Source organism: Colias croceus, chromosome 14 (assembly GCF_905220415.1).
Source record: "Colias croceus chromosome 14, ilColCroc2.1".
Classification (NCBI taxonomy): Eukaryota; Metazoa; Arthropoda; class Insecta; order Lepidoptera; family Pieridae; genus Colias; species Colias croceus.
The window spans coordinates 1,330,236-1,348,864 of record NC_059550.1 but is presented as its reverse complement, the minus strand read 5'-3'; the positions used below and the strand labels follow the sequence as shown (position 1 = coordinate 1,348,864).

The 18,629-nt window shown below is 32.1% G+C and overlaps 1 protein-coding gene across 1 annotated transcript in view; it reads right to left on the bottom strand.

The window, feature by feature from the left end:
• Positions 1 to 4,251: 4,251 nt before the first annotated feature.
• Positions 4,252 to 18,629, bottom strand: part of LOC123697258 (acyl-CoA:lysophosphatidylglycerol acyltransferase 1-like) — a 111,244-nt gene continuing 96,866 nt past the window's right edge. The window contains exons 2-4 of the mRNA XM_045643712.1: positions 5,882 to 6,015; positions 5,243 to 5,421; positions 4,252 to 4,521 (exon numbers count right to left, since the gene is read on the bottom strand). Coding sequence (XP_045499668.1) covers positions 4,285 to 4,521; positions 5,243 to 5,421; positions 5,882 to 5,954 — 489 coding nt within the window. The 5' untranslated portion in view covers positions 5,955 to 6,015 and the 3' untranslated portion in view covers positions 4,252 to 4,284. The remainder of the gene's footprint in view (positions 4,522 to 5,242; positions 5,422 to 5,881; positions 6,016 to 18,629) is intronic.

Sequence of the window (18,629 nt, the reverse complement as noted above, 5' to 3'; positions counted from 1 at the left end):
TATGTTTTCAATGACTTCAATATCAGAGGCAAATTTCATTTCACATTGAGCTAAAGTATTAATTTTTTCATGTTGTAATTAATTTTATAAAACAAAAAAACAAAATAAAAGGCTAGCAGACAAAAGTCGACGCCTTGATACCGTTATTTTTTACCTAACACATAAAATTGAATGCATTTACAACCGTCTAGAAATTATATTTTGTAAATCACGTATTATAGTAATTTGCCTTCGATATAATTTGAATCTATCAGCCACATACACGCTTTTACAATAATAGATTGAAACCTTTTACAGTTATTTATGTAAAATATCTCTAAATGCAATAAAATAAATTATGAAGAAAATACAATATTTAATTAATCACAAACATATCAAAACCATATTGAGTAATTTTTATGTAATCTTTTAGGTATTTAATCTAGGTATATGCTACTTTTTATATGAACTTATGCGAACGAAGCAAGGATGCATTTTTAAGTTGTTTTTTATGTATCATTTTAATATTTTATACAACAAATAAGTGATACATAATTATTAACTGTAGTTTACAAAACGTGTTATAAATTTAGTAACTTTTAAAATAAAGCATTCAATTGACGGACCTTGTGTCTATTTCTAGTATTTATCGGTTCTAATATTATTTTATTTTATATAAAAATTAGTTGACGTGGTTTTATAAAAAAGCTGTAAAAAACGTTGCATGAAGCTAGTTTAGTGTTTTCTATTAAAACAAATGTTAATCTATTATTTTTTTATCTTTTATATTTATATATAAACTACGAACATTAGGGAATTATGTAGTGAATTATATATTTATATGTTTTTATATTCTCAAAACTTATTAGATTTATTATGTTGAGAAAATTTCATTAAAACAAAAATCGTGGGGCCTGAGTAATTTTTACGGTAATTTTAGTTTCATGTAGATTTTCTTTGGTTTCGCCGAAAATTATAATGTTGAACTCGTATTTGAAGTACAGTCAGCATACAATATAAATCATTATTATAATATTTTATTTAACTATTTTTTTTCTCCCATTCTGTTTTCATTTAAAGGTAAAATAGTACTAGATACTCATGAAACTATTAATATAATAATAAAACGTGAATTATCGTTTAATTTTTCGAAATTATAAGATTTTACAGGTTTTGTCCTAAACATTTAACAAACCCACATTATTATTTATTGAATAATATATGTATGTTTTAATGGGATATGATATGTTTCTATATTTATAAAATTAAACACATATTTTTATGAAATCATGCTTCTCAAGATTGTATCTTGAGTTTATATTACTTATTTAAGAATGAAATAAACAATGACGTTAAAAATTTAGTTTTATTTACGAACCTTTTAAACACAAACTATTTTGAAACAAACATAAAAGTTAACCGTACATATATAAAAATACACAAAGTTAATTATTATAATAATGCTGAAACCATAGAATATGTCTATTGTATATTGTAATGCATAAATAATACGTGTTTAAGTACAGAAAAAAAATGTATCTTCAAAGATAAACTTAGTATTAAGAATAAAACCTATTATTATAAGCTTTCCATTTACCAATATAGCCTAGGCACTTACGGCGAAAATATTTTGGCATTAGTAAAGATCACCCGGTTTTTGCGCACCGTACATTTACCACCCGTGACAATAAAGGATGCAATTATAAAAACGATGCTTTATTTCTAACATTTAATGGCCCGGGTTATATACATAGTTATTATGATCTAGTTTTGATGTTAATGAACGGTGATTGTTACAAATTAAAAACCTAAATTAACTATAAATTTAAAAACAAAATGTATGCGGTATGATAAAAGAAAAAAACAAAATAAACAATCGTCATAACGAACATCGCGATTGAAATGTATTTTCTACTTAAAAATACAATAAAACACCCAATTGATACGAAAATGAGACCTTAATTAAAACCAAAGCGACACAAAGCGAAATTTAAAACAATCATCTTTTGCACACGAAATGTACAAGTTTCCTACCTTAACCCTACGTGATATATTAAACAGCAAAACGTGATTTATCTCTTGTTCCATATATCGTTGATAAAGCGTTGTGAATTATTGTATAGTTCTCCGAGAGAAAATTCGGATTTTACGAGTATATTAAGATGGCGTTCATACAAAAAGAAACTGAGCCATATTTCATTCAAACAGACGGTAAAGACCGTAATATAGCAACGTCTTAGAATACAAAATAACCTTAACGTGTAATCTTCATTTGCAGTAATACATATTATTTATAATTGTAAGGAAATTAATTACTTTCACTAGCCAATAACAAACATGTAGAACAATCTAGAAACTCATTCTATAGCACATTAAAGTATTAAACTAATCAATAAAGGAAAAAAGCCAATAAAAAGTAAAGAGGTATTTAGATATATTGAGGAGAATGTCAAATCATATATTAATTTCATACGCAACGTTATTTTAAGTTTAAGGTCATATACCATGATCCATCATCATAGTATATCATTTAGTTATTCACCTCATAAAAGGAGCTCTATACAAACATAGCGTAAATCATTTAAATCGATACAAAATAATCTAGAAACTACATTTACAGATGCTTCCTAATTATTCCATATCTACTATAAATCTAATTTCAATTCTTCTTTAAAAGCATCTTCACAAAAATGAAATCACTAGACCTTCAAAATAGCATTCATAGACTCAAAAAGCAATTCTCCTCTAATATAACAATCGAACAGAAACACAGAAAGCAAAGCAAGACCTACAAGCTAAGAAGTACTTAAATATTGACTTATTTGTCACAGCACGAATCGAATACCATACCTAGTTCTCACTAGACATATTTGGATGCCATTCAACCACAGGGTATAGAAATAATACGAGAAACGGTATTCCTGAAATGTATTTACATTATTTGCGGCCTGATGAAGAGAAACTATAAGTGCTTAGAATCGCCTTTAATTGAAATCAAATGGTTTTATACAAAATTAATTCTGGTATTCCTAAGTTGAAATGTAATAAACCCAACCCATTTCCAATTAATTAAGTTGAAATATTTGCAAAATATGAATGGCTTATTATCTATAATTCTCCTTTTTGCCACCACTTTTAGATCTATTATTATAGGAGATAAATATGGTGCAAACTCTGAATAACAAATTTAATCAATATAGGAAACATCAAGAAATTGACAAACATATTACATATCATCAGACCGCAACTAAAGAGCCTACTCTAAAGTTTCTCATCGTTCATACTACGAATAGGTAACAACACAACTAAAGGAGTGAACGTAAACACGAAATGTACTTATAGTGATTAGCCAACATGTACTCGTAAACAGGTTACCACTAAGTGAGTAAGAAACTTCTAGTATAAAAGTGATAATTTTCGACCTAGCGATAGGATATGAACGACTCACACTTGACGCAGCGCTAAAGGAATTTGAAACGTCTGTCTAACTAATAGGGTTGTTTTTACATCGTTATTCATTGGCAACAAGCAATAATTATAAAAAGCTGTCCAAAATGATGGATTTCCTTTCAGGCGATGCGAGGAAAGTATTAATCACTTCTCATAATTGATTAAATGCCAATAAATATCCTTATAAAGTTCCCGAATACTTGAGGAGTAATAAAATGGGGTGAAAAACCAGCAGTTATACAGACATTTCAAATCGAAATACCGTATTAAAAATGCATTGCAGTTCGCTGCGTCAAGCCTGAATCATCCTAATACAATCAAACTATTGTCCAAATTACAAAATTACATCGTATTGTGACGTGAAAAGTGTAAAACATTTAGTTATCTATTTTCATTTAGCTGCCATATATCTTAATCTATTAGAGGACTCTCCGATTTTATCATTTAACAATTTGGTTCACAATTGCAATTTCTCTTTACCACATTACTTCCTTCAGTTTATAGCTGCGAAGTTAGCCTCACATAATATTCTAGGTCGTAAACAAAAAATATAACCTCTTTGCACACTGCTACATCTACGACTCGCAGTAACTTCACAGCTATAAACTTGTGCCGACACGATACTAAGTTTATTGTTCTGCGTGACAATTGAACCCTGAAGCAATAATTGGTAGTCGTCGAAGTTGAAGATCCATTACTTCGCTAGTAATTGAAATTGGTTAGTGAATGTCACGCTAGAAATAAACTCAATACCGTGTAGCCATTACAATATTCCTTATCTATAACAAATTTGGTTCGACGCTATGTCTCTGCTTCGAGATCGCCAAAGCGTTCTGGAAATTTCTTTCTTGTCTATTACCATAAGCACGTCAGAAGGGCGCACCAAATTTTGTACTGTATGAAGGTCGACGCTAGGAAGAATAAATGCAGGATCAGATAGCGTACGTTGTCTTGTCTAACAGGCCTGGTGACTAGAGGCGTGCTTCCCTTGGCTGGGAATTGGCCAGTGCGGTAGAACTCTTCTAGCATTTTGTCCTTTTCTATGAAACGATCGTAGAGCCAGTTGGTCATGCCTTCAGAGTCTGAAGGTACCTGGGGTAAACGGAAAAACAGTTATTCGATTGCTACGCTTTTAATAACGTATTGCGAGAGAAGGTAAATTTAAATCATAACAGACAGTTTATTTAATAAGGCAGCTCGTCTGAATTACTGGAATTTCGTAGAGCCAGTTGGTCATGCCTTCAGAGTCTGAAGGTACCTGGGGTAAACGGAAAAACAGTTATTCGATTGCTACGCTTTTAATAACGTATTGCGAGAGAAGGTAAATTTAAATCATAACAAACAGTTTATTTAATAAGACAGTTCGTCTGTCTGTCTCTACTTAGTTAGACTATCAGCAGTATCGTCAATGATATAAATATAAATACCTACTAAATAGAATAAAAATGTGCAACATAATATGATACTATCATGTAAACTGGATAAAAACCCAATATAAAGTAGACTGCTTGCATACCATTATAACTTGGACACCTAATTATAATTTTGTTTCCTGTTAACCCGTTATTTCAAATCTATACTAATCTGTACTTAATATTATAAAGCTGAAGGGTTTGTTTGTTTGAACGCGCTAATCTCAAGAACTACTGGTCCGATTTGAAAAATTCTTTCGGTTTTGGATAGCCCATTTATCGAAGGAGGCATTGTCACGTTAAGACCAACAGGAGCAGAGCCACACGTGTGAAACCGCGGGGCGCAGCTACTGAAGAATATTTAATCTAAGAACATCCAAGCACAATTTTCCAGAACTTACCTCCGAACTAGGATACAATCTATAGTGTATATGTGTGGTGCAAGCTCCCCGGATGCCACACACCACGTCAGTGAGATGGAGGGGCACTCTCTCCGGGTACGCGATGGTGACGTCCAGGATCCACTCGATGCTGTCGCTCGTCTTGGTGGTCTTGATGCTGTTCTGGTTGAAGTTGTTGTCTGGAAGGAAGAATGGTTTCTTGGAGGTTTATGCTGCGTTTTTTGTGGGTACGTTCACATTTTTATATATATTTATGGCTATAGTATCTGGTGATACAAAAAATAGTCTACGAAATGTTTTGATTTGTAATTTGGATAAAAAGTTTATATTTCTTTTAGTTTGTATTATGGATTTTTTAAGCATTGTTTGATATAACGTGAATGTGATTTGAAATTTTAATAGATTTTGTTTTTTGAAGTGAAACTTCTTTATCGGGGTTGGAAAAAAATTTAGTGTAACATTTTTTCGTTACGCGCCATCTTTTTTCATCTCTGCCACGCGTGATTCGATGTATTTCTGTAAAGTTGCATATAGTAAAATATTTTTTGAAAAGTAAGGTCATAAAGAAGTTTCACTTCTTACGTGTTTAACCACACGCACACATTTTTTCCTTACCTTAGATATATATATATAGATTACCTTTCTTATCCTCGCTTTTAGACGTGCTGGGTTGTTCTCTGTGGGGCCCTACTTCTTCCATGATGACCTTCATTGCCCCCGCGCGGGGCAACGTGACATACTCGAGTTTGGGCAAATTGTTCTTCTCGGCAAATCTGTTACAAAAATAGATATGAAAATAAAAATTAAAATATCTAACGAATAATATTCTCTAGAGTCTAGGTGAAGCCTATAATATTATAAGATGAGAATAACATTGTTTGGTAGAAGTCTAAATATTTTTCAAATTAAATTTACCTTACATATTATTTAATAGCTACCTTTCAATGAAATCTCAGTTAAAATCGGTTCAGCCGTTTCAAAGATTACACAGGATTAACAGACGAATTGCCATATTTTTCATTTCAACTTCTTCATTGAACTTTCTTCTGCATTAAAATAATTAGTTATCTTACAATTATGAACACCTCAATTTTATATACCTCATTTTCACGTTAGAAACTACATTTATTTTTATCCAGACCGAATTATGAACTTAAGCATTTAAGAATTAGGTCATAACCTACACCCTACACCCCACCCTTAAAGAAATGAGGTGACAATTTATCTTCATCCCTCATCCCATTTAAGAAATCACTTAACTAATTATTTTTGTCAATGTCAATACAAAATCAGTCTCAATTTTTGATTCAATTTTGTTATTTATCTGCGTATTATTTCAACTTATTGATATATTGTCATTACAAGGATTTGACATTAACTAATCTCAAATATTATAATGAGAGTCTTAAATAAAAAGTCTAAGGAATGTTTATTCAAATTGTATAATTTATTTCGTTTTTTTAATTTAACTTTGAAAAACAAATCAAGGTGCCTCAAAACTAATTTTACGAATCCACGTTTCATTTAATTTCCTCCTACTCATAACAACTGAAAAACAATACCAGAATCATGGACATTAATAAATAGCATTATAAAAAAATTGGCCCTCACAAAATGAAACAAAACGTCTTTTGAAGTGCACTCAAAACAAATACAAGTGGGGCTTACTTGCCTGCCTCGTTAGAAACAAAACACGAATAATTGGCTGGGGGTGTTTTTAGTATTTATTTTTGTATCTCTATGTTAAACTTTCCACGTGTTGACATTGTACTGTGAAACATATTTCATGCTGGATTTAAAATGATCGATTCGGTGTATTGGTAAATAAGAGAAGGTTTATTTAAAAGAGAACCTCAATGTACTCAGAGAGTATTTAGTTGTATCTGGAAACGTGAGAACCAAATTATTCAATTTAGTACTTAGAAGTGTACTATTAGAGCAGTTCCTCAATTCTCAGAGAAAATTTAAATTCGTCAATAATTATAATACAATAGATCAATGTAATTCTTACATAAATTGTCTATTATATTTCTAATGTTTCTGCGTTATTCTCAAGCATATAATAAACATATTCTCACAAACCTTTGGCTAATTTCTCTCCTCTTATGCAAGAAACCTCCTTCAGGAAACAGCACCATAAACTGTCTTCCGAGAGGTATGTAGTATTTGTGGATGTGTGCTCGCAATTCTTCTAAGGATGCATCTCGTCTTGCTTTGCCCTGGAAATAAAGATCTTATTGTAATACGTGTAAAGTTTAGTTTGTTTTATTCTACAGTAAATGACAGTATGGAGAAATTATATTGTGGAATACTTGATTACGTAATTATCAAAATATAATCCATGGTCAACATGGAACTTGTAAACTAAATTAAATAAATATAATGGTAGGTATAATACAACATTGCGAATTTTATAATTTTAGTCAATAAGTCATTTTCTGAATTTTAAGCCTGGTATGTAATATTGTAAATATAAATATAAACACTATAATTATTATGTATCGTATTCTTCTGTCGATTTGTCAGAAGTTATGTGATTTGTTGTTATAACCAACATGCTACAATGACTCGGACATCTCGCAAATAGTCAAACGACACAAACCAGCTTCAATGAACTGACCGGTTGGCTTGATTGGTAGTGGCCCTGCGTTCCAAGCCAGAGTTCGTGGGTTCGATTCCCACCCGGGGCAAATATTTGTGTGATGAACATAGATGTTTGCTCTGTGTTTGGGTGTTAATTATCCATATAAGTATTTATTTTAATTTATATAATATGTATGTTTATCAGCCACCTAGTTTCCATAACACAAGCGAAAGCTTAGTATGGGATCAGATCGTGCCGTGTGTGAAAATTGTCCTGAAACATTTATTTATTATTTATTTAATTTTACTGATGTTGTGGTCAACATCAATAATGTTCCTAGCTTCTTTACACCAACATTCGTACCCATTCCATCAGCCCATACAAAATCGTCCTCTCAAGATGCACCCTAATCCATTCTACCCCATATGTTAACTATTAATGGGTCCGTCACGGATCATGAACTCAATGCTAACGGTTATTACCACTCGATGAGAATGCACTTTTACTTTCCCTTCATTACCAACATTGAGGAGCGTGTAAAAATGACGCGTCTGTTATTTGATTAGCACTTTTCCCTAATACTTTTGGCAATGTTTTGTTAAGCAGTATGAAAATAAAGCCTTGTTTGTATTGCCTTGTTTTTGCTAGCCCAATTTTTGTTTTACGTATTCCTATACTTTAAGGGTTGCCTGGTAGAGATCGCTACCTAGCGATAAGGCCAGCTTTTGCTTGATTTAAATGTATTGTTCTTTTATATTTGAATTACTATAGCAACAAAGGTTTTTCATTTATTCATTCATTCAAGTTCTATGTCGTATCTGTGTGATTGTTCGCGATAAACTCAAGCAAGACTGCATCGATTTTCATTCTGTTTTCATCAATGGATAGCGTAATTCTCGGGAGAGGTTGCGACTTGCGGTACATAATTTGTTAAGCTGTAGACAACGCGTGCAAGGCCGAGTGCAAAAGCTTGTATTTTTCAATTTCACCACAGTCTGTTCAATGTACAGAAAAACATATTAATGGATTGATTACAATTTACGACTGGCGAGGGTGGTGTTTGCGAAACGCAACTTAATGCAATCAATTTAACGTATTTTAGATTCCCGATTTCTACTCATTTTCAACACTAATATTCATAAACTGCTCTTCATTAAGATTTTACATTTACGAATTTTATCTGCAATCTGTGTAATAATGATTGTCACATCTACCCGCGTTCCTACTAACAACATTATCACCTACCCTCATCGTCCGAACACAATGACGTCACATCAACAAATCAGGCAAATCAACAGCTAATCCGTCAGACGGCTCCCGACCGCCGCCGGGAGCGGCTGTAAACTACATAATACGATTTGTTTGTTAATTTCCGTGCAAACGAACGGCCAAATCACGTTACATTCCCGTGTATTGTCTTTTGTTTGAATTGTACGACAATATGCAGAGGTTTAGTGGCGATTGAAACAGGAAAGCGTACATAGGATTGTACAAAATAATCATAAGCATTTGCTAGCCGTGGCTTTGTCCGGGTATACATTTTCAAACTTTTATTATCTAAATGTTATGCTTATTCAGCCCGAGACAAATCGAACAAAGAAAAAAATATTTAAAACTGTCCCACCGTTTTTGAGCTATAAGGGTGTAACTAGTATCTATCTAGTTATCTAGATTCTGTTTGACTTCATCTTTACAAGTAAACACAAATAAAGTCTGATCTGATTGTAGTCCATCTACCGATAACGGTATTTATTAAATATTCACGGTTTAATAACTATGATAATAATTATTTAAAAAACTTATCCGTAATAATGTCGTCTTAAATTGATTTTAAAGGCTATCCTTTATATGTATACGGATTTTGATGCTATGTTTGATAGATAGTTTTTTAATTTAGAGCCATTGCTTTGGCTAAAAATAAAAGCTCTATCTATAAAACATCGCATCGATTCGTTGCGTAGTTTTAATGATAAACGTGGGAACAGACAGACAGCGGGAAGCGATGTATTATACTATGTAGTTATAGAATATAGACGTATATACTACAGTGAAAACATACCTACTACGTTTTGATTTTACACAGTCACAGTACTGAAAAATCCGAAAAAAATAAGTCGTAAAATATTTGAAATTCTTGTGAAATTCCTACAATACACGCAAGTAGTAATTGGAGGTAAAAACTTGTACAAGCCAGGTTCGACGGCCGACCAATTGCTATACCTCGCTTACCGGGAAATCACGATGTGGATCCTTATCCATTGTAGGTACCTTATAAATTAGTAACTAATTATTAATTATTAACTATTAATTACTATAAATAATATAAAAAATTTGAATACTATAAAACTAAATATCATATTAAATATAAATTATCAAATAATTTAGTTAGAAAAAACTTACAGTTGTTGTACGTGTATTTTTAAAAGAAATTTTAATTTTCGGAGTGATTCAAATGCGCCTCGTAAAAAGTTGCCTCCTAACACAAAAAAATCATATAACATAATCGCTTATGTGCAACGTGAAAAAGGATAAACAAAAGCACACTTCCCCATTTATAATGTTAACTAGCTGTCCGCCCCGGCTTCGCCCGTGGTACATATTTACGTTTTCTCTACATAAGAACCATCCTCATACTTCAAGGAATATCATAAAAAAAGAATTAACGAAATCGGTTCAGCCGTTCTCAAGTTATGCGCTTACCAAGTTACCAACACATTTTGAGATTCATTTTTATATTATAGATTACTGTAGTAGGTATAAAGTCTCATAAAATGTGTGTAGTTTTAATAAATAGACACTTATTAATTTATAGAATCCAAAATGCTGTGAAGCTTTTTACTACTTATTATACAAGGTGAAAGGTAAGACATTTGAAAAATTTAGACAGGAGCTTCTACTCATGAAACTGAACAACTTTTGTTCTACAAATTTGCTGAATTCGTAAAAAAAATTGGACTTTGTAAGGAAACTTCGCTAATCAGCTGACAGATTTCCATATAAAGTCCAAATTTTTTTCTACGAATTCAGCAAAGTTGTAGAACAAAAGTTGTTCAGTTTCATGAGTAGAAGCTCCTGTCTAAATTTTTCAAATGTCTTACCTTTCACCTTGTATAAACTAAATATAGTTTAGGTACCATAAATTTATAATTTTAAATAAAATAAATCTTATTATAATCAAAATATAAGTAGAAATGAATTAAAACCTTTACAACACTAAAGCGTACATCCAACGCTATACAGATAATACGTTCAAAGCACTTTATCTTCCCGAGCCGTCCGTAACAATGGAAACTAGTCTCCAATCCGTCGATCGTTAGGTTTCAAAAGTCCTTCCGAGTCTAGATTGGAGGTAACATCTCCTAGGTCAATGCACTCGTGGGAATAGAATTGAGACGTTAGTACGTAAGATAAGATACTATCTTTGTAACGTAAACGTGAAGAAAAATGATTATCCTGTCTCTCTATTTATATGTATTTTTCGGATTAACATAATTATATGATATATAATATATATCTATTATTTATATTTCAATTCTTTAACAACCAGAAAGACATCACTTTCTTAAACTCCTGCGATTATACTACATAATATAAGTACATAGTGGAGTCCGCTTCCTGTAGGAATTTAATAATGTACTGTAAATCCTATCGTATATTTCATAGTTCGCGATGCGTGCATTGGAACGCAGGTAGGAGATTGAGAAGGTCGAATTTCGATCACGAATCCTACTATATATTATACATGCCATAATCTGTTTTCATACTTATATCTACTTATGAATTGATTTTTTGAAGGGAAAAGTATCACTTCATATCCTTCCAACTTTCATATTTTAAGTAAGGTTATCATATGCTTAATCATAAAGTTTGGAATAAATGCCAAACAAATACTTAAAAATTAACATAAAGCCCATCAACCACTGCTTTAAACAAAAAAATATCGTGTGTTGAGCATACGCGTGACAAGAGAAACTTCTTTTCAAGATTCAAAGATACCAAATCGCCTTACTCCATGACGTGACGGTATCACCATGACCTTGAAATTTTACCCTCAACGCGCCTAAAGAAGTTTCACTTCAATAATCAACACAACATCAACTCTAATTTAACTTTACATCATTACCAAACAGACCATGTGTAACCATGTTTTGACAGGTCGTAAGCAACAATAAACGCATACAAAACGCGAGCGTTAGCGCGGAACACGTCTGCCTCGCGTGAGCTCTATTATGCAAATGAGGAGCGTCGCGAGCGAGGAATGCGCGTGCGCATCCATGAGTGACATTTGGTTGAATGGAATAAATACATGGTAAAAAGTAATATAATTTTGCGTAATTGAATAATACTTTTCATGAGATAAATTAATTTGTTGCGCTATTACATTTTTTAGGATATTCTCTACTATGAAAATCTTTAAGAAATTGGGTATTATAAAAAGCTTTAATTTAATGACAATTATTGTGTTTTTTTCTCGTTTCTATCTCGGGTTAGAAATAGAAAGTCTCCCGTCACGGAGAAATTAATTAATTTCATCAAACTTTCTACATGTGAATATTATTTCAATATCGATTTAAATGTTTCTTAGGTCATTTATTACGAAGCAAATATTCTCTTCTAAATAAAAAAAAAAAAAAATTTAATGCTTCAAATTAATAAAATCTACTAACAAAAGTTGCATGTTGTTCCTGGAACAATACTGTAATATGTAACCGTAATATTTTCCTTAAAGTTTCAAGAAATAATGTCGATCGATATAATATTGACCCACACCTGTGTACACGGGAAGTGCGCACGGCCGCCCGCGCACGCGCCGTTCCGGTTTACACACGCCACGTGGCACAAACATATTGTAAGCTTTTTGTTATTCATTTGATACTTGATGAGGCAGTATAAATGCAGTTTTTTGTTTTATGTGTTTTTTACAATGTTACTTATACTAAAATTAACTTTATTTAAAAGTACCTTACTTAGTTGATAATAAATTTACATTTAAACATGTAATGTATGACTTAAGATTACTACCTATATCTACTATTAAAATGCAAGCAAAACTTCATTAAATTTTTATAATTGTCTAATAGTTTTGTGATATGAGTGCACTGTGTTTCATTAGATTAAAAAAATTTCCCTGTGCTGTTTATTGTATTTATCGATCAAGGGATGTATTTAAAATGTAAGAGTAGAATACCCACGTGTCAATTTCTTATACTTTTTTTTTGAAAAAATGGCAAACTTTAGGTGAATTTTTCATGAAAAATATTGAAATGTATTCTGGAATAGTAACTGTCTAAGATATTTATTTTAAATAAATATAAACTTATAAAGCATCTTTGGGTGCATATTATCCAGTTTTTATTTTTGGAAAACTACCTCCGAATAACGAGAAATATATTTTTTTCAGATTTTCGTTTTTATTTTTTTTCTCCCTAAAAACGCAAAAGTGCGGCTTGTCACTAGCATAGAATTATTGCTCATAATACGGCCTATCACTCATAAAAAAACCACGCCGCACTATTGCGGTTTTTGGGAATAATACGCCATTTTCAAAAAGGTCAAAAAACACAACATAGGGTTGTCGCAAAAAGGTCAAACATGTTTTTTTTCTAAGTGTGGATATACAAGGAATAAAAAGAGATATAACTTACATACTTATCACATCGCAAGCCCGAATTTATATATTAATTATAAATATATTATTATATTATTTATTTATTTATTTAAATTTTAAACATTTTAAAAAATTAAAAAAAGGTTTCCCAAGCAGGTCATTAGATTCCATGCCTAAATATCTCATTTATTGTAATATGGTAAAAATATAGTACAAAACAAAATAAAAAGAATGATGGTCAAATTTATTGACAACCCTTACACTATGTTTAGAAATTGGATTCCTTCTAAAAACCGCAATAGTGCGGCGTGGTTTTTTTATGAGTGATAGGCCTTATTACGAGCAATAATTCTATGCTAGTGACAAGCCGCACTTTTGCGTTTTTAGGGAGAAAAAAAATAAAAACGAAAATCTGAAAAAAATATATTTCTCGGTATTCGGAGGTAGTTTTCCAAAAATAAAAACTGGATAATATGCGCCCAAAGATGCTTTATAAGTCTATATTTATTTAAAATAAATATCTTAGACAGTTACGATTTCAGAATACATTTCAATATTTTTCATGAAAAATTCACCTAAAGTTTGCCATTTTTTCAAAAAAAAAGTATAAGAAATTGACACGTGGGTGTTCTACTCTTACATTTTAAATACATCCCTTGATCGATAAATACAATAAACAGCACAGGGAAATTTTTTTGATCTAATGAAACACAGTGGAGTGTGATGTAACTTCAATTTCAATAAGTTTAAAATATTTTTATTTGTGACCCTTTGTACTTATGTATGTGTGATTTTGATTTGCGATTATATGATACCACCTTTTTATAGAAAACAATGTTCTACAAATACATACAAGTGTATTATCACAAATTGAAGCTTAATCCCCGTCAACTTGCGACCAATTAGGCGTCACCACAATCTTTTAGTCGCTTCACGGAGGTCATGTAAATCGAATCACGGCCACGAAAAAGTAATGACGGCAGAAAATCCCGTATCCCGGATCACAAGCAGGAAATGAAGGGAGAAGTTTCTCTCCAATTTGCCCCGGACCAACTTTGGCCCCGGGAAATTAACTGGCCCACTTTTGGGATAATCTTTATTTATCTTCGAATCGCGTCTTATAATTAAGTTTTTTGAAGAGTCGATGTCGCACTCGATCGTTGCTCGAAGTTTGTTCTTTTATATTGGTTCGATAGCCGTTCGTTAGCGGCAAGTTTTAATTCCGTTTTGCTGAGTTATATTGATTATTAGGGGATTAGTGGGTACTTAGTTCTTAGTCAACTTGTTTGGTGATGTGGTTAGAAAAGTTAATAGATCTATTTACGTAATATGTAGTCTTAATACATCTTCACTACATAGTATAAAACAAAGTCGCTTTCTCTGTCCCTATGTCCCTTTGTATGCTTACACCTTTATAACTACGCAACGGATTTTGATCCGATTTTTTTTAATGGATAGAGTGATTCAAGAGGAAGGTTTTAATACATAATTTATTAAGTTTTAGACAAAGTGGGCGAAGCCGCGTGCAGAAATCTAGTATTTTATAAACGCGATTAAACATAGTATTAGATTATTTAACTTAACAATATTTTACTTAGCACTATTGGGCTTCCTTTCAACAGAAAAAGGAAATTATACTATTAATCTTGTCTGCAATACTGCTGTAATTTGGAATACGAATCGGTACATAACATGAGTATCATTATCTCATCACGTTCTATCTCCACAGAATTTAATTGAAACCCATACCTACACTATTATTATATATACCTTAACAATTAATTTCCGATAATAATTAAAAACCCAGCCTATTTTAACATACTAAAACATCCAGCCCTTTACCGTAAACCATATTTAAAACAAAATTCCCGCACCACCCCTTTTAATGGAAGACGGGAAACTTCCCAAAAGTCCCTTGGGAAATAATACAAAACTAGACACCTCGTGTTCGGGCCAATAAGAAAATGAGAACTTGACTTTATACTTTAATTAAGCGTCTTATACAACGCGCCGCAAGATGCGCGCTCTGTGTATTAATAACTTTATTATTGTAATTGTTTCAATTTCACGTTTGTGGATAATAATATTATTAGTGTATTGTTATATCTATTCAATTTTGGGTACATAATAATGATATTATAATCGTCGAATCGAAGCAGCATAATATGTTGTCTACTAAATCTGAATTAAACTTAAAAAAACCTGATGAAAACCCATAAATTTAAAAAAGTTATTTTTTAATAATAAATTGAATAAATACCTCTATAAACGAATAATACTTACAATGGAAAAATATTGTTCATCGCTCAACAGTTTTTAACAATCCATTCTAAATATATGATCGAAAATTTGACTGTTTCTAATAACTATTGTTTTGTTTTTTCTCTTCTTGCCATTTGTTTATTATGTTAAGTTATAAATGTATTTAAGTAGTATCATCCGCGAGGGGGGCTAGTGATCTGTACTACAGGTCTTTCACAGACCTATTTCAGACACTAGTCCTTCACAACGTAAATGCTACACGTTTACATATTTTGTTCTATTGTAATAGTATAAGTTGTGAAGGCAAATAAATAAAGTTTTTATTTTTATTTTATTTTATAACTTGTTTTTATAATATTATTACTAGCTGTGCTCCGCGGTTTTACCCGCATTGCTCCGCTCCTGTTAGTCTAAGCGTAATGATAATATATTATAGCCTATAGGCCTTCCTCGGTAAGTGGGCCTATCTAACACCGAAATAATTTTTCAAATCGGACCAGCAGTTCCCGAGATTAGAGCTTTCAAATAAAGAAACAAACTCATCAGCTTTATAATAGGTATTAGTATAGATTATTATTCCACAATAATTTTCCAACACGTCACTTAACAGATTCCTCCATCACGTAATATGTACTAAAATATTACCCCTCCATTACCTCCGAATATAGTTAAATTTTCGGATATATTTACACAAACCAGCGCCCAATTATTATCTACATTATACTGTATACAATCTCCGGCTATTTTGTAGCGGCCAAAGCAATTATTAATTAAAACAAATCGACGAGCCCGGATACCTCAATTATAATAATTGACAACTTTGTATTAATCAAGCGATTGACTGCCGACGGGGAGGGGTGAGGGGGGGGGGGGGGGGGCCACCCAAGTGGATACACAGCTATTGGAAGAGACAATAGAGAATAGACCTTAGAGTCGCATTTAGAATTGTTTATTTCATTCTTCAGGTTAAGAAAAGATCAATGCAAGATACTTGGGGTATCTAATAGGTTTAATGTAGAATACATAACCTACTTAACATGTTCATGTATCATTGTATTCATTAACACTTGTATTTCTATTCAGGGCAGATATTTACCAAATGCTCCGCTCCTTTTGGTCTTAGCGAGATGATATTATATAGCCTTACGGGATCGATGAATGGGCTATCTAACACCGAAATAATTTTTCAAATAGGAGTAGTTCTCCAGATTAGCGCGTTCAAACAAACAAACTCTTCAGCTTTCTAATATTAGTATATAGATAGTATTTTTTATTCAAAACGATTTCTTTTTATTCTTTATATACCCATTTTTCATATATTTATTTGAAAACAGTGACGGTAAAAAGACTCTACAATAACATACTATGAAGCGTTTTGGCATCACGCCACACACGCTGTATCATTCCGAGCAATAATTCTATCACATTACATCAATATTTGTGTATTTATTTACACTTTTCTCTCCATTCATCATGATGTTATATCAGTATTAAATCCAGGGTGGAAAAATGACAGATCTTTATTGGTTGTCGAGCGCCATTAACCACTCTGGAATTAAAACTGCTTTAAAACTTGATTGTGAATCCTAAGATAGGTAATAAGCCAATTAATTTTATCCCGCCGCGTTGTCAATGGAAATTCAAAAGGACTGTCCTATGTCCCTTCTCAGGTCTCAAACTATCTGCGTATCAAATTTCATCCAAATCAGATCAGCGGTTTAGGCGTGAAGAAGAGACAAACAGATAGAGCTACTTTATCATTTAAAATATAAGCAGGAATAGTAAGGATGTAAGATATAACGTCGTATCTAGTAATAACAATCAATGTGTCATCCTCCGGACCAATAGTAATCGGCCCTATATTTTATCTCTATACCTGATTGCCAAGTTTGTGAACAATACGAACAGGCGGGACCTTGGAATGTCGCTATACAGACACTTGATATTAAATGTTTTAATAGTGAACCAAGTTGAGAAAATCCTTTTGGTAAGATGACAAAATTTGGGTTCACTGAATTTGTGATTAAACTTGTTTAAAAGCTTTTCACTTTGTAGGTATAGTGAAAACATTTTAATAAATGAAAAAAGTTTTCACAAATATTTTTTTACTTGTAGGTGAACTTTGCTCCGCTCATGTTGAAGCTAAACCTTAATGACCTAGATAGGTCAACCATTGAAAGGTATAGATAAATTTAATAAATAATAGCTTCATTTATATGTATATACAGAGAGTTATTAGATTGATTGATAAAACGATCCTTTATTAGCTGTATCAAATTCGAAGCTACGGCACTACGGTCTACGGCGAATTTAGATTAGACTTGAAGATAGTCTTCTGTCTGTCTTATTCGCTATTCAAAACATTTAAACAACACACTCCTGTAAATCTTGAGCCAAACCGTATATCATTTATGTTACTTGTTTTTTTTTCTGAACTTTTAGATTTTATTTTATACTAGCTTACCGCCCGTGGCTTCGCCCGCTTCGTCTAAAGCCTAATAAATTATATACTAAAACCTTCCTCTTGAATCACTCTATCTATTAAAAAAACCGCATCAAAATCCGTTGCGTAGTTTTAAAGATTTAAGCATACAAAGGGACATAGGGACAGAGAAAGCGACTTTGTTTTATACTATGTAGTGATGTGTTGTATTAAATGTTTTTCTATCTTTCAAATATACTTTACCTATATAATACTTTTCATTCATACATTCTCCAGAACTGGATTACGAACAGAAACCATTGAAAGATATCGTGCGTGAGTCGTGACATACATGTGACGTTTGCGGGGTTTCCCCGTGACCGGCTTCCGATTTCTCTCTTTAATATTACACAATCGCTATATTGGGGACGGTTTAGTTATCTAGTTTGTAATTTAAGAACCTTTTACAGTTTTAAAATAATAGGTAAATTATTAAGCTTGATTTAAAAAC